The following is a 26,585-nucleotide window of genomic DNA, read 5'->3' on the forward strand; positions in this document are numbered from 1 at the left end:
CCCTTCCAGTCGGGATTCAGGCCTCATCATGGGACTGAAACTGCCTTGGTCGCACTGGTTGATGATCTCCGGCGGGCTAGGGACAAAGGTGAGAGCTGTTTCCTAGTTCTGCTGGATCTCTCAGCGGCGTTTGATACCATCGACCATAACATCCTTCTGGACCGTCTTGAGGGGCTGGGAGCTGGGGGCACTGTCATACAGTGGTTCCGCTCCTTCCTCCTGGGCCGTGTTCAGAAAGTGGTGGGGGGGGATGAGTGTTCAGACCCCTGGGCTCTCACTTGTGGGGTGCCTCAGGGTTCTGTCCTCTCCCCCATGCTTTTCAACATTTACATGCAGCCGCTGGGAGAGATCATCAGGAGGTTTGGGCTGGGTGTTCATCAGTATGCGGATGATACCCAGCTCTACCTCTCTTTTAAATCAGAACCAGTGAGGGCGGTGAAGGTCCTGTGTGAGTGTCTGGAGGCGGTTGGAGGATGGATGGCGGCTAACAGATTGAGGTTGAATCCTGACAAGACAGAAGTACTGTTTTTTGGGGACAGGAGGCGGGCAGGTGTGGAGGATTCCCTGGTCCTGAATGGGGTAACTGTGCCCCTGAAGGACCAGGTGCGCAGCCTGGGAGTCATTTTGGACTCACAGCTGTCCATGGAGGCACAGGTTAAATCTGTGTCCAGGGCAGCTGTGTACCAGCTCCATCTGGTACGCAGGCTGAGACCCTATCTGCCTGCGGACTGCCTCGCCAGAGTGGTGCATGCTCTGGTTATCTCCCGCTTGGACTACTGCAATGCACTCTACGTGGGGCTACCTTTGAAGGTGACTCGGAAACTACAACTAATCCAGAATGCGGCAGCTAGACTGGTGACTGGGAGCGGCCGCCGAGACCATATAACACCGGTCTTGAAAGACCTACATTGGCTCCCAGTATGTTTCCAAGCACAATTCAAAGTGTTGGTGCTGACCTTTAAAGCCCTAAACGGCCTCGGTCCAGTATACCTGAAGGAGCGTCTCCACCCCCATCATTCTGCCCGGACGCTGAGGTCCAGCGCCGAGGGCCTTCTGGCGGTTCCCTCATTGCGAGAAGCAAAGCTACAGGGAACCAGGCAGAGGGCCTTCTCGGTAGTGGCCCCCGCCCTGTGGAACGCCCTTCCAGCAGATGTCAAAGCGATAAACAACTACCTGACATTCAGAAGACATCTTAAGGCAGCCCTGTTCAGGGAAGTTTTTAACGTGTGATATTTTACTGTATTTTTGGTTTTTATGGAAGCCGCCCGGAGTGGCTGGGGAGGCCCAGCCAGATGGGCGGGGTATAAATAATAAATTATTATTATTATTATTATTATTATTATTATTATTATTATTAACATGACCAAATTCTTGAATCAATTCCAATACTCTTTTGGTACTAGATTCTGGCTCCTGTAGTGTCAATACCAAATCATCAGCAAATGCTTTCAATTTGTACTGTTTAGCTCTGACTTGTATACCTTTAATCAATTGGTCCTTTCTAATCATATTAAGCAGAACCTCCAGGACCGATATAAAAAGCAATGGAGAGATTGGGCAACCTTGTTGTGTTCCTTTCTCAATCTTAAACTCCTCTGTGACTACATTGTTTACAATTAATTTAGCTTTTTGTTCTGAATAGATTGCACCTATACCATTTTCAAAACCTTGACCTACCCCCATTCCCTGTAAATTTTTCTTCATGAAACTCCAAGAAATATTGTCAAAGGCTTTCTCCGCGTCCACAAATATCAAAACTGCTTTGGTGTTAATATTCACTTGTAATTTTTCTAAAATGTTAATTATATTCCTCGTATTGTCAGACAAGTGTCTCCCCGGGAGAAAGCCCACTTGATCTTTATGGATTTCTTCTACTAGTACCTTTTTTTAGTCTTTTAGCCATAATATCAGCAAAAATTTTGTAATCCACATTGAGCAAAGATATGGGGCGGTAGTTCTTAAGCTGTGTCTTCTCAGACTCTGTTTTCGGTATAAGTGTAATATAAGCTTCCTTCCACGACTCTGGTGCCTTTTTCCCTTCCAGTATTTCATTGCAAACTTCCTTTAAAGGCTGTACTAGCCATTCTTTCAAGGATCTATAATATCTTGAAGTGAAACCATCCAGCCCTGGGGATTTGCCCAATTGCATGTTCTGAATGGCTCCTTCTACCTCCTGTTCTGTTATTTTATAATTCAACATTAGCTTATTTTCTTGAGAGATTTTTTGTAATCCATTTATTTTCAAAAATCGATCAATGTCCATTTCTTTCTGAGTCTCCTGTGTATATAGATGTTTAAATACCTCTGAAAGCACTTCCTGATCTCCACTGGATTCTGTATATTCTTTCCCTCCACTTCCAAATTAGTAATAGTATTAAGTTTTTGTCTTTTTTTCATTTGCCAAGCCAGCAGTTTCCCACATTTATTTGCCGATTCAAATGTCTTCGGTCTCATCTGTTTGATCTTCCATTCTATTTCCTGATTCATCAATTTCATTTTGCATAAAGTATTACTCCTCTTTTCTTAACTTTGTCTGATGAAATAAATTCATGTCCCAATCTTTTATTGCTCAATATCTTCCTGTGTAGCCTTATCACATGTGTTTCTTGTAGACAAATCAAATCCAATTGTTCTTTTTTTAATAAATGAAAGACTCTCGCCTTTTTTCCGGGGAGTTGAGTCCATTCACATTCCAGCTTAATACTTGCAGTGCCATGATGTAGTTACTCTGCTTCTCCTCCAACAGCACTTAGTACTTTATCTATTTCTGTCAGTGGTGTTGATTTCCCTCTTTTTGGTGAACTTCTGTCCAAAACTCCTGGCTCTTTTCCAAGTTCTTTCTGCAGATCTTCTCCATGGTTTCCCCAAAACTTATCTTTTTCCTTCACTGATCTTATCTTTATCTTTCTTCCTTTAAAGCTAAAGAATAGGCCTTGGGGAAATTCCCACCTGAAGATGATTTTGTTCCTTCTCAACAGGGCAACCAAATCTCCAAAGTTGGACCTAGGATCCAAAAGATGTTGTCAGGGACCTGACATTGGAGCGTGAGGTGGAGGCTGGGCTCCAAAGCGATGCAGGAGAGGGGACCAGCAGGAGGGAAGGAATTCAACGTAACACCAGTAGAGAAGGGAGGGAGATGGAGGATTCAGAGAGAGGTCTCCGGGACCCTTCATCTGAGACCAGTGGAGAGAGCACGGGCACACCTCTGCCCACTCCTTCCTTGCACAGAAGAGTCCCACGCAGGGAGATAGGCGGAGACTTGGCGTCAAACAGCTCTTATGCTGGAAGAGGTTCAAGAAACGCCCACTGACGGATTCTGCAAGCGACTGAACGGCCACGGAGTGAGGGCTTTCAGCCAAAAGCATGGTTAGCCAGGCAATCTAGCCAAAAGTGACGGCAACTTATGCACAAGTAACCCCTTATAACCATTACAGATGTTTCGGTATATCTTTAAAGATTTCCACTCTTGACTGCAGAATTGTCAAAGAATTCTGAAAGTGCAGACCCAAAATTTTATCTCTCTCTTCTTTAGATCGGAGAGTAATCAGACAGTCCCTTATTTTATTCTTGTTTCCTCCTCTTCCAAGTCTGAAGGCCCTCACGATTTTGAATTCTTCTTGTTTCAAATCCAACTTCCAGAACTCTGCAAATTCTATCAAACTGCCCTTCTCTAATTCAGGTACAGCTCTAATCCTTAAATTCGTCTGTTTTTCCTTAAGTTCAATCATAGAAAGTGTCAATTTATGGTCCTCAATTTGCCTCTGTAGATCTGGGACTTTCTCTGTTTCCAATTGTGTTATCTTAAATTCCACAGCAGCAGCTTTTTCCTTAGCTTCATCTGCAGTCTGTCGGATCAAAGTAGATTCCTGCAACAATTTCTGAATAGATTCTGTATTAGTGTTCACCTTTTGTCCCAAGCTATTTAAGCTTTCTGTATTTAAGTCAATTTTAGTGGTTGCTGCGTCTACCTTCACTTTTGCCTCGTCCACTGTCATCTTTGTCTCTTCAACCGTCTTATTTGTCTCTTCGACCCTCTTATTAAGTTGCTCCAAAGATTCATTAATCTTGGCCAGTGCAATCGCTAAAACATCTTCTGATGACATTCCACTAGGCTTAGATTGTGTTGGTACAGTCGCAGATGGGGTAGGGAGACCAACGGCTGATGGTCTTCACTGCCAAATCTTCCCAGACCTTGTTGTTTTGTCTGGGAATGACGAGTCTACTTTTTCTTTCCCATGTGCCATAACACTACACAGTTTCTCTTTGCAAGTGGAAAATTCCCCTAGTATCGATTTCAGAAACTTCCTCTAGGTGGAAACAGTTGCAATAGTCCAAAATGACACCTTTTAAACTCAAATAAAAAAAATAAACACTTCCAATTTTTTGTTACTTTCCAGTTACTTTCCCTCCTTTTTAAGAGCAGAAGAGGACAACTAACCACAATGTATCTCTCTTGCTGAGCTAGCTGTCAGCAAGTCGTCTATTCACAGTTAATACGCAGTTCAAAGCACAACAGTCTTTGTCTATTGGCAGCCCGTTCCCAAGTTTTGAGCGGTGGATTTTAACTTCTTTCCCTCTCTCTTGCAGGTATATATAGTCCAAAACTCCCCCCTCCTTCCCCTGCTTCCTAGGGGGGGGGTTGATACTTTTTGTGTTAGGAAATTAATCCTTTCCAGTCGGATTTCCAAAACTTTAGCTTGTAGTCTCTTTGCTTTGATCTATTTACAAAAGCGGAAGGCGGACTTCCTGTTTAAACCTCCCCGCATCGGTGCCAAATTAAGTCTTTTTCGTCCTTTTATACTTCCAATTTTTCCTATTCATGGGTAGTTGCTTTTGAGGTCGAATTGTCACAGGAAGAAGTCAGCGCTCTCCGGTAACGGCTGTGCGGCTTCGCTCCAAGGAAAAAGCAGTTGATTCACAGCACCGTGCCGCTCACCCTGCTTTGCTCCGGAACCGTAATCGGTATTCCCTGCGAATTGGGGGGGCCCAAAAGGTGCCCGCCGAATCCCACGCTCACAGGCTTCTCCCGCCTGTGATTTTTGAAGGGTCTCCACTTCGCCGTAGCGGTACAGACCCGATTTCCTCGAGGCAGATCCTCCTAGTCAGAAGGATTCCGCCATTACTGATGGCGCTAACCCGAAAGTCCCCAAGAGTTTGGATTTGATATCCCGCCTTTCTCTCCCTTTAAGGAGTCTCAAAGCGGCTAACATTCTCCTTTCCCTTCCTCCCCCACAACAAACACTCTGTGAGGTGACTGGGGCTGAGAGACTTCAAAGAAGTGTGACTGGCCCAAGGTCACCCAGCAGCTGCATGTGGAGGAGCGGAGACGTGAACCCGGTTCCCCAGATTAGGAGACTACCACTCTTAACCACTACACCACACTGGCTCTCAGTCGGCAAAGGTGGCAGAGGGGCACAGGGCAAGAGAGCTGTGCTTAGGTGGCCCACCCTAGGCTTGCCCCAGGGCTTTTTCCCCAGCCAGAACTCACTGGAACTCAGTTCTGGCTGTTGAATGGTTGAATGTTGAATGGTTGAATGTTGAATGGCTGTGTCAGCATTTGGGTGTAGTATATAAGGAGCAGCACCTAGCTCTCCCATTACCCTGGGGGATTGGTTGGTGGTTGGGTCTGGTTTGTTGTTGATGTATTTAGTGTTTTTGTTTTTGTTATTAAAACCTTGTTTAAGTTATTTTTGAGTCCTTTTTTAATGCATGGTCTCCCCAGCAAGCTCTCTGCAGTGCTACTATACTGCAAATAGCTAACATCTTTGGTTATGGGCCCAGCTGCTGAGTGGATGACTGCCTTATTTTGGACTCTGAGAAAGCTTTGAAAACTCCTTCTCCTGCTAGTGTAGTTTCTGTGGGTCTGGAAGAGTTCCAGAATGGTTGACCGGGTTCCAGAAGCTGAGAAGGCTCTGGTGTTCCCACAGCTAACAGATGAGAACTATAGTTTATGGTCTTTTCGGGTGGAGGCGCTTTTGACCTCTAGAGAAGTATGGACCTATGTAACTGATGACCCTCCTGACCCTGTAACTAATGCTTGGTCGAAAGGAGATGCAAAAGCCAGGGCAATAATTAATTTGGCAGTCAGTGACCAGCAAGTAGTCTATATAAGAAATAAGAAAACTGCCAAAGAAATGTGGGACAGTCTTGCAGCAGTGCATATTAGAAAAGAGTCAGTGTCTGCATTGACGTTTTTCAAGCAGCTGTACCAGACCAAGTTGCAGCCTGGTAGTGATTTGGCAGCACACTTGAGACGTCTGGAGGCAATACACTGCGAATTAATTCGAAGGGACATGGAGATACCTTATATTCAGTATGTTTTTATCATTCTTTCTTCCCTTAATGAGGACTTTGATGGTGTAGCTAGCCAGATATCTGCCGTTCCACCAGCACAATTAACCGTGGAAGGGGTAACGGCATGATTAGTGGACTTCCGGGTTAGCGCCATCGACAATGGCAGCATTCCTCTGACTGAGAGGAACCCGCTCCGTGGAATTCGGGTCGTACCGCCGCGGCGAAGGCGGAGACCCTTTAGAAATCCCAGGTGGATGAAGCCTGGGAACGTGGGATTTGGTTGACACCAGGAGCGCTCCCCTACCCACAGGGAAACCCCTTTTCGGGGGTTCCGAAGTGACGTGGGGTGAGCAGCGCGGTGTTTTGAATCGACCGCTATTTTTACGGAGTGAAGCCGCGTAGCCGTTGCCAGAGCGCGCTGACTTTTTCTTGTGGACAAATGGATTTTAAACAACAACCCGTGAGTAGAACGGAAATTGGAATTCTAAAGTATTTAAAGTTTTTTTTTAAAAAAAAAATAATTGGTACCGATCAGGGAAGGTCCAAACAGGAAGTCCGCCTCCCCTTTCTGTAAATAAACTGAAGCAAAGAACCAGTTAACTAAGGTCGTGGAGAGTTTTGTGTAAAGGACCTAAATTCCATTGATTGAAACTATCATCAATATCTTTTTTGAAAGCAGGGGAACCTGCAGGAGAAGGTTAAAATCCGTGAAATTGAAGTGCCACATCCCCAGACCCGGGAGTGGTCTGTGTGAGCCCGTTGACAGTGATTTGACAGCTGTCAAGTTAGCTGTTAGGATACAAAAGAAGGACTTTGTTTCTACTGCCTGTTTTTGTTACAACTTTATGTTTAAAAGGAAGAAAGGAACTGTTATAATTCAATGTATGGGACCTTTGGGTCTGTGCTGGAAGGAGTGAAAAAGAATTTGAATCCCTCTAGAGGGAGCTTTGGGTTATTGTCGTAAGGATGCAGCTAAAGATAAAAGCCTTGAGAAACTAGTTTTTGACCTTGGACTATTTAAGTATGGCTGTTAGGAAGGAAATCGAGTGTGAACTGAACAGGACATTTTATCTCTTGGGAAAGCTGCAAGACCAGATAAATGTTATGGCTACTAACGTGGTAATCTTGGAAACAAAAGTAGGTTTTGGCAAAGAAGTGGACAAGAACCAAGCACAGGAACCTCTTTCAACTGAACAAATTGAAAAATTTGAAAAGGAGAATCTTGTTGTGAGCAAAGTGAGGAAAGGGGGAGCCGTAACCCTACAGAGGCCAATAGTGGATTACTACTTGAGGCCCTACATGATGACAACTAGGAGAAGTAAATATTTGGAGATGGAAGCCTGGTTTGGCCTGGAAGATGAAAGATGGAGAGATCACCCTATGTGGAGATCAAATGACCTTTGGAATATAAATCCGAGCCAGGTGGAGATTGGAAGATTGGAGCTTTGGGGGCCTTTGGATTTGAAAAGAGTGTGAAACAAGATTTGGAATACTTTATAGGCCCTACTTTTAACTATGGAAGTTTGGCAGGAAGTAATATGATGACTGTTGGGTTGGGGCTTCCCCAAGATCTGATTTTCAACATTAAAGACTATCAAAAAGACTGGCAGAGGGGACAGACTTAAGAGCCTCGGATTTAAGATCTCCGGGCTGATGGTTTTCTGAGATTAATGGAACTATTGAGGGGCTGAAACCGGGGAGGGGATTTGGTGAAAGAAAATTGGGAATCTAAAGTATATATAATATAAATTTGTTTTTTTTAAAATGAGAGATGGGAAAATCGCGGAATTGAATTTTTTCTTTGACCTTAGGGGAAATGTCTTAAGAATAAGTACAGATATATAAGTTTTAATGGGAAATAAGATTAAACAAAGTTAAAGTGGATGATAACTTGGTGAAGGAAAGAATGGAAAATTACAGTATATTAAGATAAGATATGAGGATAAAATTAAGATCAAGGATGTGTTGAAATATTTATATGAATTAAAATATAAAGAGGGGAAGTATAGTATGTTAAGATAAACTATTAGGATAAAAACAAGGTTGGAAGGATTTCCTAGAATATCTAACAGAACTAGAATACAAAAATGGGAGGCACGAGGAAGTCAAGGAAATAAGTGATTGCAACTAAGCGAGTTAAAGGTTTGATTTGCTTTTTTTCTTTTTTTTCTTTTTACCTTTGTTTTTTATCTTTCTTTTTTCTGTATTTTGATATATGTATTTTTTTTATTCTTATTTTCTTTTTTGACTGTATTTTTTCTTATTTTTTTGTAACCTTTAAAATCTTAATAAAAAATTATTTAAAAAAAATAACGGCACGATTAATGGGCGAGTTGGATAGAAGGGAGGCTTGTGCCATAAGCACTCCTATTTCCAGAAACAATGAGGAACGCCATATGCAAACTTGTGTTGATACGACTGCATTTAAAGCTGCAAAGCGTTGTTGGTTCTGCAATAAGCAGGGACATTTTGCAAAGGACTGCAGATCCAAAAGAAAGCAAAGTACTCCCAAGTCTGTTTCTGTTCGTCAGTCACAGTCATCAGCCCAGCAGCCGACATTGTACCGTAAAGACAGAAACGAGCCGCGAGCTTTTCATGCTCAGACTACAGATCGTAAAAGAATTAAAGGTGCCAAGTGGAAGTTTTTTATTGTGGACTCAGGAGCATCTCAGCACATTTGCAACAATCGAAGCTTGTTTATTTCTTTCGAAGAGGAAATTGGTAATGTACATTTAGCCAATTCACAAGTCTTGCAGTCGCTTGGCAGGGGTACTATTAAACTTGACTCTTTAAACATTACGATAGCGAACTGCATTTACTGCCCGTCAGTGGACAATTTATTGTCAGTAAGAAGTTTTGCTCGTCAAGGCATAACTGTGCGTTTCTTAAAGTCAATGTGTGAGTTTTTCAATGGGAACAAATGTCTATTGTATGCCCGGGACTCTGATTATATAGACTGTATTTTCACACCTACTCCCAATCGCCTATAAATTGCAGAGCAGCACAGTCAAGCCAGGGGTTGAGGAGTGTAAGGCCACATTCCGGGTGTGTCCATGAAGCACACAGAATTCTGGGACACCTGAATTTTGCTGATGTGATTAAGACAAAGAATATTGTTAATGGCCTAAACTTAAAACCATGTAAATTCTTTATGCAATGTCTATCCTGTTGCAAGAATAAGATTAAGGTTGCACGCAAGGGTAGGTGCTCAGATAGGAAAATAACTGAGCCATTTGAGCATGTACATTGTGATTTAGTTGGGCCACTCCCACCATCATTAGGAGGTTCTAAGTACTGGCTTACCCTGATAGACCAGTATAGTAGATATTGTTGGACTTATGCAATAGCTGAGAAGTCCCAAGCATTTGAGAAATACAGAGCTTTTTGCAACTGGGTAAAAAATGCATTTTAACAAACAAATTAAGTATCTGTTTTCTGACCGGGGCGGGGAATTTTCTTCTGAGGCACAGGGGCCTACTCACGAGTTATCTTGCCCCTGAAGTCCCTGGCAAAATGGGCTTGTTGAAGTTGTGCAGCATGACCTGCAGGCAGGGGTTAAAACTTATCTGTACGATGCTAATCTGCCCAAAGTCTTTTGGGCTGAAGCGCTCAATGCCTTTTGTTACGTTAGAAATTGCAGTTATCATTCTGGTTTAGATGTCACCCCCTATGAGAAGCTGTTTAAAAAACGCCCTAATCTGAAATACCTACGCATTTGGGATTCAGATGTAATTATGCATTATCCCGCTAAGCAGAAATTGGGTGAGTGTAGTGTTCTGAGAAAATTAATGGGCTACCAGAAGGGGGCGTACAGAATTTACATACCAGCAACTGGCAAATTTCATATTACCAGAAGCATGATACAAACTGTAAATTGGAATGGCGTTGCTGTTTTCCAAGATACTAACGGTATAAATGATACTGAGGAAGAAGAGGAAGCAGCAGCAGCAGCAGCAGCAGGAAATGGTGCTTCTGAATTAATGGAACAAGACAAAAAGCCTGTTGAATCTGATAATTTGTTTGATGATTTAAAGTCACAGGCACCCGAGGGGAGGTTAGATTCTCTTGAGTTTTCTGACCGTGATCTTAGCCTACAGGCACCTCTTCAGTCTGACAATGATGATTTACAACCTGAAACTAGTAGTTTACTTAGTCCCATTAAGTCTGAGGAGTCTGACTCTCCTTCCGGACTGAGACGTTCAGATAGAAAGAGACAGAAGCCACAACGTTTTGCAGATGAACTTTTAAATACTGTGTATGCCAATAAGGCGGTTTTTGAGCCAAAAAGCTACGATGATGTTCAGAATTTACCTAAGCACCAAGTAAATTGGTATAAAGCTATCAACTCTGAGATAGCTTCTTTAAAAGAGCATAACACCTGGTCTCTTGTACCACAAACCCCAGAAATGAGACTTATTGATTCAAAATGGGTTTAAGAAAATGCAAATGGGAAGGAAACGCCTATGGTATGTGGTTTCACCTTTACAGGTGAAGATAAGCCATTTCCTAACAAAACTTTGTATCGTTCTGCTATAGGCAAGCTAAATTTCATTCAAAGAATCTCAAGACCAGATATAACTTATGCTTTTCACTTTCTGGCAAAATTTGTGGAAAAGCCCACTACGCAATGTTTCTCTGCTCTTAAGAGAGTTTTAATGTACTTTAAACATACCAAACATTATAGGTTGCAGTTTACATCATGTATTGACAAAGGTTTTGAAATTTTCTGCGATGCATCTCATGCAGTGGAACAAAATAATTGCAGGGGTGTGTCTGGTATGGTGTTTTGTTATAAAGGTTGTCCATTTGAATGGAAGTCCCAGACACAAACCATTATTTGTCTCTCCACAACAGAGAGTGAATTATGTGCATGCGTTCAGGCCACTTGTGATGTGGAATGGTATCTGCAAGTATTTGCAGACCTACAGATGAAAGTAACACTACTAGTAAGAGTTTACCTTGATTCCCAGAGTGGACTCGCTATCCTGTTTTCAGAGACCAATACGCAGCACACTAGAGTCTTAAGGTTACGTTTACAGTTTGTAAAGAAACTAATTGCTGATGAAATGATTGTATTTCAATATGTTCCAGGTGACAATCAAATTGCAGACATTTTTACTAAAGCACTTCCAAAGGTTACACATGAAAGACATGTACAAAATATGCTTTATGTTTTTGTTCCACAATGATGAACCGCAGGGGAAATGTTGAATGGTTTCTTTAAATGTAAAGGTTCATCATTGTTCCACCAGTTGTGTATGTCTTTTTTTTAAAAAAAAAAAAAATTTTATTAACAATTTTTTGTAAATCACAATTCCAATAAAACAATACAATATCACATCTCTTAACATAGATCTTTTCACTGCTTTGGACTCCCTCACATCTCCCGCTCCTGCGTTCTTAGTTATAATTTTATTCAGCAAATTTGTCCCCTTGTTTTTAGTCTTCATAACTAATTTTCAATGTTATACCTCTAATTTTAACTATCATTTTATTCGAATCTTAAAAAGTTTAGATATAACCAACATATTCCAAAATTTTTATCATTTCTTAAATTTATCTTATCTTCATAATTCCCTTCCTTGAACTCAATGGTGCCAAGTTGTTTATACTCTAGCATCCTTCTTAACATTCATACAATTTACAATATTTTTGTAGGTAAATCTTAAATTTCTTCCAATCTTCTTCCACCGTCTCCTCTCCCAGGTCTCAGTTGTGTATGTCTTTAAGGGGCCAGAGCAAAATAACGAGACCCAGCTTTACAGCTGTGAAACATAGCAGGTGCTGAGTTGTATTGATTAAGCTGTGTCAGCATTTGGGTGTAGTATATAAGGAGCAGCACCTAGCTTTCCCATTACCCTGGGGGATGGGTTGGTGGTTGGGTCTGGTTTGTTGTTGGTGTATTTAGTGTATAAGGAGTTTTTGTTTTTGTTATTAAAATCTTGTTTAAGTTATTTTTGAGTCCCTTTTTATGCATTGTCTCCCCAGCAAGCTCTCTGCAGTGCTACTATACTGCAAAAAGCTAACACTGGCACCTCTCAGGTGGGCACTATTGCCATTATAAGAGAACAAGGGTGGTGAGTTCATGGTGAGTCCTGGCACCTCTTTTTCTAGAAAAATAGCACTGGCTGGCACCTTCCCCTGGAATGGCCATGCCATACAGCTTTCATCTAGTTCACACCTGAACTTTCCAACGCAATACGATTTGAAATTGCAGCGTTAAGCCTTGGTCACTCACATCAAAGTCCAAATGCTCGGAGACATATTTCAGGAGTACGTTGGTGGTCTTGACTGCTCTTTGCCTCTCACTGATTTTTGTGGAGTCAATCCAGCCATTTGTGTGCTGCGGGAGAGAAATCATCGTCATCACATGGAAGGACAACCCTTAATCCAGGTTTGCAAATTCACAAAGCTTCATAGAGGGGACAAATTGCAAAAGGGGGTTGTTTTGTAAAGGAGAAAGTTTGCTGCAATTTGTTTATTATTATTAATAATAATAATAATAATAGCCCACCTTTTTCCCAGACAGGGACTCGAGGCAGCTTAGTAGAATTAGATATTAATTGGCTCTTGGGTTGCTTTTGCTTTATCATGCATTTTCTGTTCTGATTTTGTATTTTTATGTTGTGAACTGCCCTGCAATCTGTCATTGGTGTGTTTGTGTGTGTGATAATTACAACAATACAACATACACCTCACCACAGCCATAGCAATGGAATGCAGGAAGCATCCTTAGACCAAGCCCAGCCATTGATCCACAGGTAATGAGGACTGGCAGTTGGCCCTTTGGCCTTTCAGACAGAGAGCCTTTTCACAGCCCCACCTGGAGTGCTGAGGACTGAACCGGGGACCTTGGGCATGCAAGACAGATGCTCTGCCCCGAGCCACGGCCCTTCCCCACAGGCCATCAGCAGAGGACATATCTTGTGTGCCTTGCACAAGCATTGCTAGCAGAACAGAGGCCCACTTGACCATCAGCACCCACAACCAGCGAGTTGGCCACAGATGCCCCCCGTGCAATCATTTCAAGAGGGTCTGTCCTCCGGCATGGGAGCTGCTGCTTCCCCCTGCTCTGACACCTTGGGGACTCCCTTACCACTAATATCTTCTGCAGCGTCTCCAGAGAGGGGGCCTCCGACAGCAAGCTGGTGAGCATGTTGAGCCAGATGTCGATAGTTTCGTGATAACAGTCCTGGAAGGAGAGAAGCAAAAGCAGTTAGAAGCTGAAGACCCCCATGGAAATCCCATATGCTCTGGAGCCTTCTAGTCCAAATTCGTAACAAAGCTTATGCAGGGGTTCAAGCAAGGCACACAAAGAGTCATAAACATCAAACGTTTCTTGATGTATATAAGGTTACAGGTCATGCGATATAAAGATACAGGACTCCACACTGGGCTCAACTTCCTTGGGGTGTTCCAAGGCAGAGGGCCTTCTTGGTGGTGGGGCCCACCCCGTGGAACACCCTCCTATCAGATGTCAGAGAGATACATCATTATACTTCCATCTGAAGACATCTGAAGGCAGCCCTGCATAGGGAAGTTTTAAATATTTGATGTCTGGCTGTGTTTTAATTTGTTGGAAGCCGCCCAGAGTGGCTAGAGTAACCCAGTCAGATGGGCAGCATATAAACAAACAAGCAAACAAATAAAATTAAATGCAGCGTAGGAGGGAGGCATGAGAGTCACAAAATGCAGGCATGCAGGAATCATTCGTGGATGCATTCTAGCCAAAGGTGAAATGCAATAAATATGGAAACAGGATTAAAATCAAAAATATACACCCCAAGTCTCTGGCTGTTACATCATTGTGATGGGTCAAGTGTCTCGGGCAGCATTCTTGGCAGCTTACACGGCTCAGACTCTTTGCCCTCAAATCCTTTAACCTGGCAACCCCATTTTCCTCCAGAAGCAGAAGGTCCAGTCACCTGGCTCTGTGTTGCCGGCACGGAGCTCCCGGCTTTGACCTTCGTAACCTGCAATGATGGCAATTGGAAGACCTTCCTGGTGGTTTTTTGTAGCAGCTGAGACCGGAGCAGGGGGTCCATGCGTGGTCTCAAGGCACTGAAAAGAGAAAGAAGGGGAGAGGAAAGGATCAGCACCCAGCAGTCCATAAACCTGGTGAAGAAATATGTACTGTGTCTGGCCGTACTTACGTCATGCGAATGATCGTTTCCATTGCGGGCTGTAAGATGGTGAGTGATGCCATTGGCTCCTCTTTGATGACCTCCTGTGGTGGGGAAGCACACAGCATGTCAGGGAACTGGAGGCGCCATCCCTGCCACCACCACACCAAGCCCTGAGTTGTGCTCTCTATCCAGCCCACTTGACAACTTCTTTGCAATTGGCAAGTGGGTCCTCCTAGGGGAGGAGAGTGGGCTTCCTGGATCTGGGAATAAGATCCCTTTTTCTCCTGGGCAGAGCTCTACCGCATAAGAACAGCATAAGATCAGCCTTCTGGACCAGGCCAAGGGCCCATCTAGTCCAGCATCCTCACAGCATTCTCACAGTGGCCAACCAGACGTCTGTGAGAAACCAGGGAGCAGACCATGAGCCCAAGAGCCCTCTCCCCGCCTGTGGCTTCCAGCAACTATATTCAGAAACATTGCTTCCTTCCTCTGTGGAGGTAGAACATAGCAATCATGGCTGGGAGCCATTGACAGCCCTCTCCTCCTGGGAGAACCTAGCCTCTTTTACTTAGGCACTGGTGACATCCTACTGAGGTTGCCACAATGTAGGGCTGCCTTTCAAGTGGGTTTGGAAACTTGAGTTGGAGCAGAACGTGACCACCCAGAAATGGTTTGGGGCCAGATGATCAGAACATGCAACCCAGAGCTAGACCTACACAGCTATTTTTAAGAAAAAACGCTCTGAAAAGAAACCCCAGGAGATTCCCCCTCTTTTTTTCTTTTTCTTTTTACTCACTGTGATGCAGAAGGTGAGCTCGTCTTTGTGGGGGAAGGTGACATATCCCACATTCGATTGCACAAGCGCCTTGGTTGTTAGAGTTGCTGCCTTCATAAAGCTCTTCTTCAAAGCCTCATTCTGAAAGGAGAAGGGATTTTATAAAATTGAGTTTGAATCAAAATCACAAGGAAACATAAAGCCACACTGACCCTAATCCTAATTCTAATCCTTACCCTAACACTAACCCAATCCAAAAACAAAAAATTCCTTCCAGTAGCACCTTAAAGACCAACTAAGTTAGTTCTAGGTATGAGCTTTCGTGTGCATGCACACTTCTTCAGATACCAATCCAAAAATTAACCCTAACCCAGAAGTGGTCTTGTTAGATAGTTAAATTCATGTTAAATTGCTGTTTTAGGGTTTCTTTAAAAAAAGTCTGGAACAGATTAATCCATTTTGCATTACTTTCTATGGGAAAGCATGCCTTGGTTTGGAACGCTTTGGTTTCAGAATGGATTAAGTTTGAGAACCAAGGTACCGCTGTAATGCCCCATCTGGTCCTAAGTGTGGAGCCAGTATACACCCCAGTCTACAACCCTTCGGTGGATGAAGCCAAAAACCCTGCCCTAGGGCACAGTCTGAAGGCATGTGGTGCAAGGACCTTGATGGAGCTCAGGAGGTCTGCTCAGTGCCTGGATGGTGACCACGGGGGAAATGGTTGCACACCTCCTGGAGACGTATGACAGGAGAAAGGCAGAATATACCATATTTTTTCGAGTATAAGACACCCCCTATTTTGGGGGACTCCAAATTAAGAAAATGGGGGAAGGATTGCCCAGAGTTGCTGAGCTTTTCGGGGGTAGGATTACCCACAGTTGTTCAGCTATTTGGGGGAGGGGATTCCAAAAATTGCTCACCCGCTGAACCTATGCTGCCACTCACACATGTCGCAAAACCCACCTATTGTCTGTCCCTCGCCGGCAGAAACCGCCAATCGCCTTCCCAATTTCCGCAGCGACAGCCAATCAACACCACCCCTTGCTGCAGCCACCAATAACGCACACAATAGCTGTTGACTATCTCCGGCTTGCAGCGGCAACCAAACCCACGTCCCCCCAATGCACTCTCTGTGTATAAGATGACCCTCATTTTTAAACATCATTTTTTAATAATAATAAAAAAAACCCTCGTCTTATACACGGAAAAGTATGGTATAGCTGAGAGAACAAACAACAGGAGTCCGTGTGATAATCAGAGCCATACCTTCCTGCTGTTCTGGAATTGGAAGAGGAGCTCCTCTGTGATGAGGTCTATAAAAAGGGGGAGGTCATCCTGCCGTGCCCCGGATGCCATTTGACCACAGCAAAGGATGACGGTGATACTGGCATTCGTCTCGCTGGTATTCTGGAGGGAAAGGATGGGGAAAGTGAGTTTGGGAACCTTAAGTGCAATTGGAGACAAATCACCATTTAGTTGGGACCTTTTAGCAGCTGGGAAAATATTAGTAGTCAGTAAGTTGTTGTGCGAAAGGTGGAGGGCACAAGGAGAAGGGGACAACAGAGGACGAGATGGCTGGACAGCGTTCTTGAAGCTACCAGCATGAGTTTGACCAAGCTGCGGGAGGCAGTGGAAGACAGGAGTGCCTGGCGTGCTCTGGTCCAGGGGGTCACGAAGAGTCGGACACGACTAAACGACTAAGCAACAACAACTTGTTGTGCAGACTTACAAATTTTGTATTTTTTTTCCTCCAGGAAACTCAAACTGCTGGCAAGCCAGGGCTCCCCCACCCTATATATGTGCATCGGGTTCTTCCTGCCTAAATATAGAGCCTGACATTTGACCCTATTGAATTTCATTTTGTTAGTTTGGGCCCAGTTCTCCAATCTGTTAAGGTTATCTTGAATCCCGATTCTGTCTTCTGTGGCATTGGCTACCCTTCCCAGTTTGGTGTCATCTGCAAATTTGATGAGCATCCCCTCAATTCCTTCATCCAAGTCTTTTATTTTTAAAAAAGTGGAACAACAACGGGCCAGGACAGAACCCTGTGACACCCCACTGGTCACTTTTCCCCCAGGATGATGAGGAACCATGAAGGTGTTCTCTTTGGGTTCGGTCAGTCAACCAGGGAGAAAGTGCAAGACAGTGTAGGGTAGACTGACCACTGGTGCTCTTTTCCATGGGAGCTGCTTTTTAAAAATTAAAATGAACCAGGTGGATCTGCTCATCTTCTCCATAGTGAGGGTTGGGAAATTTCCTTGGTCATTTACCAACTCACAGCAAAAATCCAGAGGTACCACACTCCTGGGTTTCATTTCTCTTGGATGGCAGAGCACAAGAGAGTTCAGGGCTGCGTTCAGATGTAACAATAAACCAGAGGGCATCAACATAGGTTGGCCTCTAGCTCCCATCAGCCTCAGCCAGCATGGCCAGAGGTCAGGAGGGATGGGAGTTGCAGTCTGTAGCATCTGAAGGGCACCATTTTGGTTACCTCTGTGATAAACTATGGTTTATTATTGTGTGAATGAGCCTTGGACTCATCGGCTCCTGCTCCCTTGAGGGAAGCTTGAGGGAAGTTAACTGAAAGTGGAAGGAAAAGGATCTGATCTCCTTCCAGCTGGGTTGGAGAATTGGAGAGTCGGGGGCACATGACCCCAAGGCCCCCTCAGGTTATGGAACTGTTAGATCCGCACGCAGTTACTATGCCTTGTGAGATAAGATGGCGCCCAGTACACTTCTGCTGCGCCGATGGACGTCTGTGCCGATAGAAAACTTGAGCTCCCTTAGCTCTCTTAGCATAGTCCTTAGCAGAGTTTTGCAGCGGCAGAAACTGTTGCCTTGTGTGTGGATAATAAATCAGACTGAATGCAGGCTTCTTGCTAAACTCCAACAGTCTTTTAATGAGTAGAAAAACATCATAAATCAGCCCGGCGAAAGAGCAGACATCCTTTCGCCTCTCAGCCAAAAATGAAAGGAAACTCACACACAAAGAAAGATTCCCGTATGTGAACATAACCACGCCTCAGAATGTGAGACGTCACACAGAACTGTTTAACCCTGTAAGTTCTGATTCTCCTCACATGCCTTTGTAATAATTCGCTTAATTGACAAATATATGGAGGTGAACACAGAGAGCGACACTCAACTATGCTTTGCTTCAAGTAGACCTGTCGAAATGAATGGGCCTCGTCATCTTCATTAAATTCAGTGGGTCTACTCTAGAACATAGTTGAATGGGGCCAGCAGGCACTCCCGTAAGGCAGAAGAACCCTTGCACGAGAGCAAATTGGGCAGGGGGTGCAGCTGAAACCTCTCCCCTCTTTCTCTCTGCCTCTCCCAGCCTGCCGCCTGCCTTCTCTCTTGGGTTCTGCTCCCTCCCCTCAGTTGGAGAGGTGTCCCCTCTTCCAAACTCTAAGAGGTTCTTCATTCAAAGCTTTCTGACAGCAGAACACTCTCCCTTGGGAGGTTGTGGACTCTCCTTCGTTGGAGGTTGGATGGCCATCTCCCAGGGATGCTTAAGATTCCTGCATTGGAGGGGGTTGGACTAGATGACCCTTGGGGGTCCCCATTAGCTTCCACTATTGAAGAAATGCCAACCAACCATCTGACAACCAACCTAAAAACAGGGGTCAGTGTACTTTGGGGGGTGACCAATGGTTTCTAACGAATCTGTTTGTTTGACTGACTGACTGAGCCAAGGGATCAGATCAGATCTAGGATCTGGAGCCACAGAGACAGGACTGCTGGAGCCCACTTCAGAAGGATGACTGAGACATACCCACAGAGGAAGCTGTCTGGCTTCCATACTGAGAGCAGATCCAATTGCCTTTTTGGAATGGTAAGGATCCCATCCCTTGAAAAAGAGCATGTTTGGAAATGGGGCAGGATTCGTTCTTTTCCAACATGCTTTGGTGTGGATGTAAAGAGCCGCTAAGGATCCAATCCGCCAGGATCTTCGTCTAACCATTGGCCATGCTGTCAGGGGCTGATGGGAGTTCCAATTCAAAACACACGGATGGGGAAGGGGCACCAGGCTGGGGATGGCTGACCTACACTCTTGCTACGCTCCTTCCTCACTTCACACCCTTACCTCAGATGTCTCAGTATTCCTTGCAATGGCTGCGTGGCCGAAGTCCCGCACTGCCATCAGCACCTGTGAAATATGGGTGCTTGAAGCCACACCGATAGCCTCAGAAATTCCCTAGGGAGAATGAGGCACGTCAAACATGTCATTTTCTTGATTGCAATTAGTGATAATAATAATAATAAATTTTATTTATATCCCGCCCTCCCCAGCCAAAGCTGGGCTCAGGGCGGCTAACAACAATTAAATAGTACAACATTCTAAAAACATTTCATTATAAAAATTAAATAAAATCAATTAAAATGAAATTGATGGCAACCATTAAGCTAAGCTGATCATGAGGGATGGAGGATAAATGTGATTCTGTAAGCAGATTCCTGTGAAATGTGGGGAACCAAATTTAAGAATGGAGAAATGAGACACTTAGAGAACCAATTTGAAGAGATCCTTTCATCCCGGATAATAATAGGGGTGGTTTGAAGAACGATATTTCTGTGGATTCTGATGTGAACTGACCAGACCACACCTCCCAGACTCGTGCAGCTTGCAACGCAAGGATGCCTTGCATTCTGACATTTTCAAATCTTGTGATACAGTTCTTGGCTTCATTAAATACTCAACTACATTAAAATGCATCATTTATTCCCTGGAAGTATTTGTAATCCACCGCTCACCCAAAGGCGCCAGAGCAGGAATATGCACCATCTAAACCAGGGTGCTCCAGTTTCTCATACCAAGTGGGCCACAAGAGTAGTTCAGCACAGAACCTGTGGGCCGCACACTGACTTGTCGTGTGGGAGAGGGGAGCAAGGCCAAAATTTGACACACACGCCCCGGCCCGCATGCTGCCTTCCCAAAGGTAGGCAGGTGAGGCGCTGGGTTTTGGGAAGGAGGCACGAGGCTCTGGCGGGACCTAGAGCCTTCCCACCTTCTTGCCAAAGGTGGGAAAGAGCTAACTGAGGACCCTAGGACCCTGACAGATCACACCTGCCTCCTTCCCCAAGCCCAGCACCTCCTTACCCAGCTTTGGGAAGGCAGTGCAAGGCCTACAGGTGTGTAGGGGTGCCTCCAAGCTTGCTGAGGGCTGCCAAGAAAGGCATTGAGGGCCACTTGCTGGCTGCTCTGATCTAACCCAAAACTAAACAAATCTGCCCAGATATGTTGAATGCTGAAAAGCAGTTGCTCCTGTAAGAGGCTTTGAGGGGGTGAGTGGGTGGGTACAAAATCTTTGGAGGGAGGAAGGTCATGAGCAGAGACCAATCCGGAAATCAGGACAGAGGGCTGGTGGGGTAATGTCAGGGACTGGCTGGATGAGTAAGAGTGGGGGACCCTGGATTGTGGTGGTGGGACACTGGGGAGCAGCCTGGGGAGGCGCTTGAATCAAGAGGGTTCAGAAGGAGGAGGCTCTTCCAGGACAGTCTCCGTGTGAGCGCAGTCCCAGTCCCGCTGGCTCTCCTCCCCCCTGACATCCCACACATTCACTCACCTCTCTGTCTGCTTCCTCTTCGAGAGGCAACCTCAGGAGTAAGTGCAGGTACTGGTGGACTGTCTCTGCGCTCCTGGAATCCCGCAGCTTGAGTCCATAGTATCTATAGAGGGCGTTCTAAGGGTTGGGGAAGGTTTGGGTGAGTCACAGGGAGGAGACCCCACCAGCTACATCAACTGCTTTTGGAAAACCAAAAAAATTCAATTTTACCGTCTGAAAATGTCGGGTAATACTAAATAATAATAATAGATTGCAAGTACTAGGCAATTGTTTTAATGATTTGTATGCAATTTTACACATCTTCTGAATTCCCAAGTCACGTTACAACTCTTTAAAGGTAAAGGTAAAGGGACCCCTGACAATTAAGTCCAGTCGCAAACGACTCTGGGCTTAAAGCTCATCTCGCTTTAAGGCCGAGGCAGCCGGCATTTGTCCGCTTCCACAGACAGTTTTTCCAGGTCATGTGGCCAGCATGACTAAGCCGCTTCTGGCGAAACCAGAGCAGCACACGGAAATGCCGTTTACCTTCCAGCCGGAGCAGTACTGGCTTCAGCTGGGGAGGGTGGGATATAAATAAATTATTATTATTATTATTATTATTATTATTATTATTATTATTATTATTTTATTTACTTGCACTATGTGCTTTTGAACTGCTAGGTGGGCCGAACAACGGGAGCTCACCCCATCGCAGGGATTCGAACCGCCGACCTTCCAATCGGCAAGCCCAAACGGCACAGTGGTTTAACCCACAGCACCACCCGCGTCCCTATTACAACTCTTTAGTACTCCTCATTTGGGGAATTTGAAAGTTGACAAGTTCAGCATGTCCTAATTGCTCTGCCTCCACTGTTGGAGGCAGGAATGCTTCTGAATACCAGTTGCTGGAAACCACAGGAAGGGGAGAGTGCTCTGTGTTCGAATTCTGCTTTCCAGTTTCCCATGGGCATCTGGTTGGCCACTGTGAGATAAGGATGCTGGTCTAACCCAGCAGCCTCATCTTTCATTCTCATGACACACTTTTGTCCTAGATACGCTGACCCTAGGCTCTTCCCACTTTTTTAGAGGACTAATACCTGCACCTGCAGCCTCTTACAGGTGTCCCCAGCCTCCCTCCACAGTAATGTGGTTGGCTGTCACCGGTTTAAAAGGGAAGCCTGTCCAATAGTGGTGGAGTGGTGTAGATGAGTGTGGAGTCTTCTTTTGCCTCAAGGCGCAGGTACTCTGTCTGATTAGATGAACTGCTTTTGTAGATATTTGTATATATATTTAGCTCACAATAATAAATACTGCACTAAAGAACCTAGGACTCTGAGCTTTCTGCTAAAAGCGCTGCGAGGAATTCGTGACAGGGTTATGGGCCCAGCACACTTCTGCTGCGCATGAGTACAGGTGGCTGTTATCTAGCCGTGGGTGCTGGAGGGGAGCTGCAGCAATGGAGCAGTCCAGAGCTGGCGTGCTGCTGGAGAAGCTGACGGCCATGAACTACAGCATCTGGTCAGTCCGCATGCAACACTTCCTCAAGCGTGAGGGCCTGTGGAAAGTGGTGGAAGATCCACCGCAGCCCCCTGAGGAGGATGAAAAGGATGAGAAAGCCTTGGCTATGATCATCCTTGGAATGGACGACAGCCAGCTAGTCTACGTAGCTGATAAGGTGACAGCAAGTGAGGCGTGGGATGCGCTCAAGCTGTCCATGTGCGAGAGACATCTGGCTTGCTGATAACACTGACCAGGAGAACGTACCGGTGTCGGAAGACACCGGGGGACTCCCCGGTGAACCACCTAAAATTCCTTTGGACTTGCTGTGGACTTGATCACGCAAGTACCTTCTGCTATCCGGAGAGCAGAATAAACTCTTTCTTCTTTGAATCAACCTTGGTGTCATTTGGCTTCCTTCCTCCTGTCCCGGAGCAACGCAGACCCAATCAGTGAACTCCAATAAGGCTACAGATCCAATACTCTCTGTGGAAGTGCTGGGTCAGAATGACGCAGCAGTAATGTGATTGGCTGTCACCGGTTTAAAAGGGAAGCCTGTCCAATAGTGGTGGAGTGGTGTAGATGAGTGTGGAGTCTTCTTTTGCCTCAAGGTGCAGGTACTCTGTCTGATTAGATGAACTGCTTCTGTAGATATTTGTATATATATTGAGCTCACAATAATAAATACTGCACTAAAGAACCTGGGACTCTGAGCATTCCGCTAAAAGTGCCGCGAGGAATTCGCGGCAAGGACTTACCTTGTTGTGTCCAGGCTTGGATGTCTTCTGCTGGGAATAAAATGAAGAAAAGTGTCATGTTTCTTGTCTAGAGAACAGTTGCCATCTATCTGCCACTTGTCTTCTCTAAAAAAACCCCACATGCCTAGAAATAGACTTCTTGCAAAAATCATTTGGAGTAAAATCTATTGCAATCAATTCTTCTTCTTTTTTAAAGTAACACTCCAAAGAAGATTCAATAAATCCTCTGGACTGGGAGACACACCATTCATTTAAAGCACTTTGTTTCTTGCCATGAACAAACAGAATCTAGGCATTGTGGCTATTACTATTATTTATTAAATTTCTGTACTGCCCTTCATCCGAAGATCACTGGCCGGTTTACAATATAAAAACTCAAAAATACATACCATAATAACAAACAGACAATACCACTCCCAGTATGATTATTTATTAAATTTTCTGTTGCAGAAAGTATTTGCTTGCCTGCTCTGCCAAATGCCCAGGCCTGGCAAATTAACTGCTCTTGAGAGCGAAGAGGAAATATTGGCCATATCAGGCACAATACAGTCACAAAAACTTTTACTGCACAATATCGGATTCTCAAACGTTCCAAGATATCGGGAACGATCAGTTGCAAAAGTTAAAGAAAAAAACATGCAACATTTCCTGGGGTCCAAGTCATCCCACCAAATCAAGTTCATGGATTGGTTCTTCTTCCGGTCTACAGATGCTGCACTGATCGCCTTCTCTGCTTCCCCAAATTTGCCTGGTCCTCTTTTCAAGCCCCACCAGGAGAAAGTCGTCTCTTGCATCTGCAAATAGGACCTTCCTCCAAGCTGGGCTCCCAATAGTTCAGGCGGAGGCAAACACGGCCCTCCAGCTGTTTGGGGACTCCAATGCCCATCACCCCTGACCCGCTGGTCCTGTTTGCTAGGGATGATGGGAGCTGTAGTCCCAAAACAGCTGGAGGGCTGGGTTTGCCTTTGCCTGTGATAGTTCATGGCAGTTCCCCTTCTACATGCTCCCACCAGCCCCAGGCAGCATATGGTCCAGAACATTTAGAGGGCACCAGGTTGGGGAATCCTGGTTCACGCTGCGCAACATCAGACCAGGGTGGCTAAAAATCAATGACCCCCTTTTTTAAAAATGGATTTCTTTGATTTAAATCACATTTTTTTAAAAATTAATTTGGATTTCTAAAATAAAATGCTTTTGGAGGAAAAATCTTCCAAAATATATTTTCTTTTTAAGTTGCATTATAGTCCAACGGCTATTCACTGGGAAGTAAGGATTTATTTTAAGTTTTTCATATATGCTAAAATTCATTCTAAGAATTTTTTTAAAAAAAGTTAACCACATCAGTTAACAAACATGGATATATAAGCTATAATGTTATTGTTTTAGTTAAATAAATTGTTTAAATTCTAATTAAGAAAATGGTTATTTTTCTTCCAATAAGGTACAGCAGAAAAGTTGTCCAAATATACAGTGGTAGCTCAGGTTAAGAACGTAATTCTTTCCGGAGGTCCGTTCTTAACCTGAAACTGTTCTTAACATGAAGCACCACTGTTAGAGGTACCGGTTGGTTGCTTGACAGCAATCAGGAAATATGGCTCAAGAGTCGGTTTTCCAGCTTTCTTCTTAGTGATCAAAACCTTCAGAATGCAGAGCACCTCTATTCCATGTCTTGCTCATTCACGGGCAGAATCTGAGAGTGGGCGGCCCTTCAACCTTCCCCAGCAGAGTAATTTCTTGGCGCCCAGTCTGCGCCTCCCCTCTCTGCGCGGAAACCTACTGCGCAAGGAAGGCTTGGGTAATGGGGGACCCCCCTCCTCCCCGCTTTGCTCAGGCAAGGTGTCCTGGCACCGCCTTGCCTCCTCCAACCCCTGCATCTCCTCTCCTTCCTCCGCTGAGGAAGTGCTGCTTCCCACGATCTTTGGGGGCTCTCTGAAATCCACCCGGCTTTTCCCCTCTCGCCCCTGAGCCGATGGCAGTTCTTAACCCGAGGTACTATTTCTGGGTTAGCGGAGTCTGTAACCTGAAGCGTATGTAACCTGAAGCGTCTGTATGCAGTTAACTTATTATACCCCACAATAATTTCATAATTATGTGTCTATGCATTCCTAACAGTATAACCAAATCAGTAGTAAAAACTACTCTGGAAATTTATTATTCCCAAAATGAAACCTTCATCTGGTTGTAAATATTAAGATTATACAAGCAAGAATGTAAAAAGATGCTTTAAATCGATTTGATTTCAATCAAATCCACCCTGCATCACACACACCTGGGGAGGTGGCTGGAGGTGTTGGAGGATGGTCTCCAAAATCTCCTTTTCATCCATCATCTCCAAAGCTTCTCTGACGGTTCTTCCTCCCAGCATTTTCTTACCCACCAACAAGTACTCTAAGTTTTCATCAGAGAGTTCTTCAGAAAGAAAGAGAGAGAGAGAGAGAGAGGTGAGTAAATGAGGCGGATGAGAGGGAAAGGTACTGTGTTTTTCCATGTATAACACGCCCCCATGTATAAGACGCCCCCTATTTCTGGGCACTCAAAATTTAGAAAACGGGGGCAGATTGCCAAGACTTGCTAAGCTTTTTTGGGGAGGGGTTGCCCAGAGTGGTTGAGCTTTTTTTGGGGGGAGGGAGCCATTAATCAAATTGCACAATTGCAGGCAGGCATCAACCACCAAGTCACCTATCGTCTGCCAGTTGACAACAGCCCTTTCCACAGCAAAGAAATCATAGCTGGGAATCTCTTCCTGGCGGCTACAATCAAGCGCCCGTCCCCCCTCAGCACTCCCCCTGTAGAAGAGGAGCCCCAATTTGACACTTGATTTGGGGGGTAAAAAAACCTCGTCTTATACATGAGAAAAGACGGCAAGTTCTTTCTCAGGTGGCTTCTCGCCTGTTGCAATGAGCGGGTGCATGCCATATCTGAACAGGGATCATAGAACTGTAGCGTCTGAGGGGACCTGCGGGGTCACCCAGTCCAACCCCCAACAATGCAGAACAGGGGCAGCCACCCGGAAGTCCCTGCTCCATGTTACACACCTCTGAACAAGGAGGGGTGGGATGGGGGGGGGACTTCCACCCAGACATCAAGGAAACCAAGAGAGACCCTGACCTTGTATCATAATAATAATAATTTATTATTTATACTCCGCCCATCTGGCTGAGTTTCCCCAGCCACTCTGGGCGGCTGCCAATCAAGTATTAAAAACAATACAGCGTTAAATGTTAAAAACTTCCCTAAACAGGGCTGCCTTCAGATGTCTTTTAAAGATAGGGTAGCTACTTATTTCCTTCACATCTGAAGGGAGGGTATTCCACAGGGTGGGCGCCACTACCGAGAAGGCCCTCTGTCTGGTTCCCTGTAACCTTACTTCTCGCAATGAGGGAACCGCCAGAAGGCCCTCGGTGCTGGATCTCAGTGTCCTGGCTGAATGATGGGGGTGGAGAGGCTCCTTCAGGTATACTGGACCGAGGACGTTTAGGGCTTTAACACTTTGAATTGTGCTCGGAAACGTACTGGGAGCCAATGCAGATCTCTCAGAACCAGTGTTATTTGGTCCCGGCGGCCGCTCCCAGTCACCAGTCTAGCT

General features: G+C 44.9%; 1 protein-coding gene across 1 annotated transcript in view; it reads right to left on the reverse strand.

The window, feature by feature from the left end:
• Positions 1–26,585, reverse strand: part of LOC309330769 (maestro heat-like repeat-containing protein family member 7) — a 36,442-nt gene that overhangs the window by 7,896 nt on the left and 1,961 nt on the right. The window contains exons 2-6 of the mRNA XM_081842623.1: positions 25,269–25,408; positions 23,000–23,026; positions 20,766–20,882; positions 13,391–13,486; positions 12,533–12,637 (exon numbers count right to left, since the gene is read on the reverse strand). Coding sequence (XP_081698749.1) covers positions 12,533–12,637; positions 13,391–13,486; positions 20,766–20,882; positions 23,000–23,026; positions 25,269–25,364 — 441 coding nt within the window. The 5' untranslated portion in view covers positions 25,365–25,408. The remainder of the gene's footprint in view (positions 1–12,532; positions 12,638–13,390; positions 13,487–20,765; positions 20,883–22,999; positions 23,027–25,268; positions 25,409–26,585) is intronic.

The sequence above is a fragment of the Podarcis erhardii genome, assembly GCF_964252035.2.
Source record: "Podarcis erhardii genome assembly, chromosome: 15".
Taxonomy (NCBI): Eukaryota; Metazoa; Chordata; class Lepidosauria; order Squamata; family Lacertidae; genus Podarcis; species Podarcis erhardii.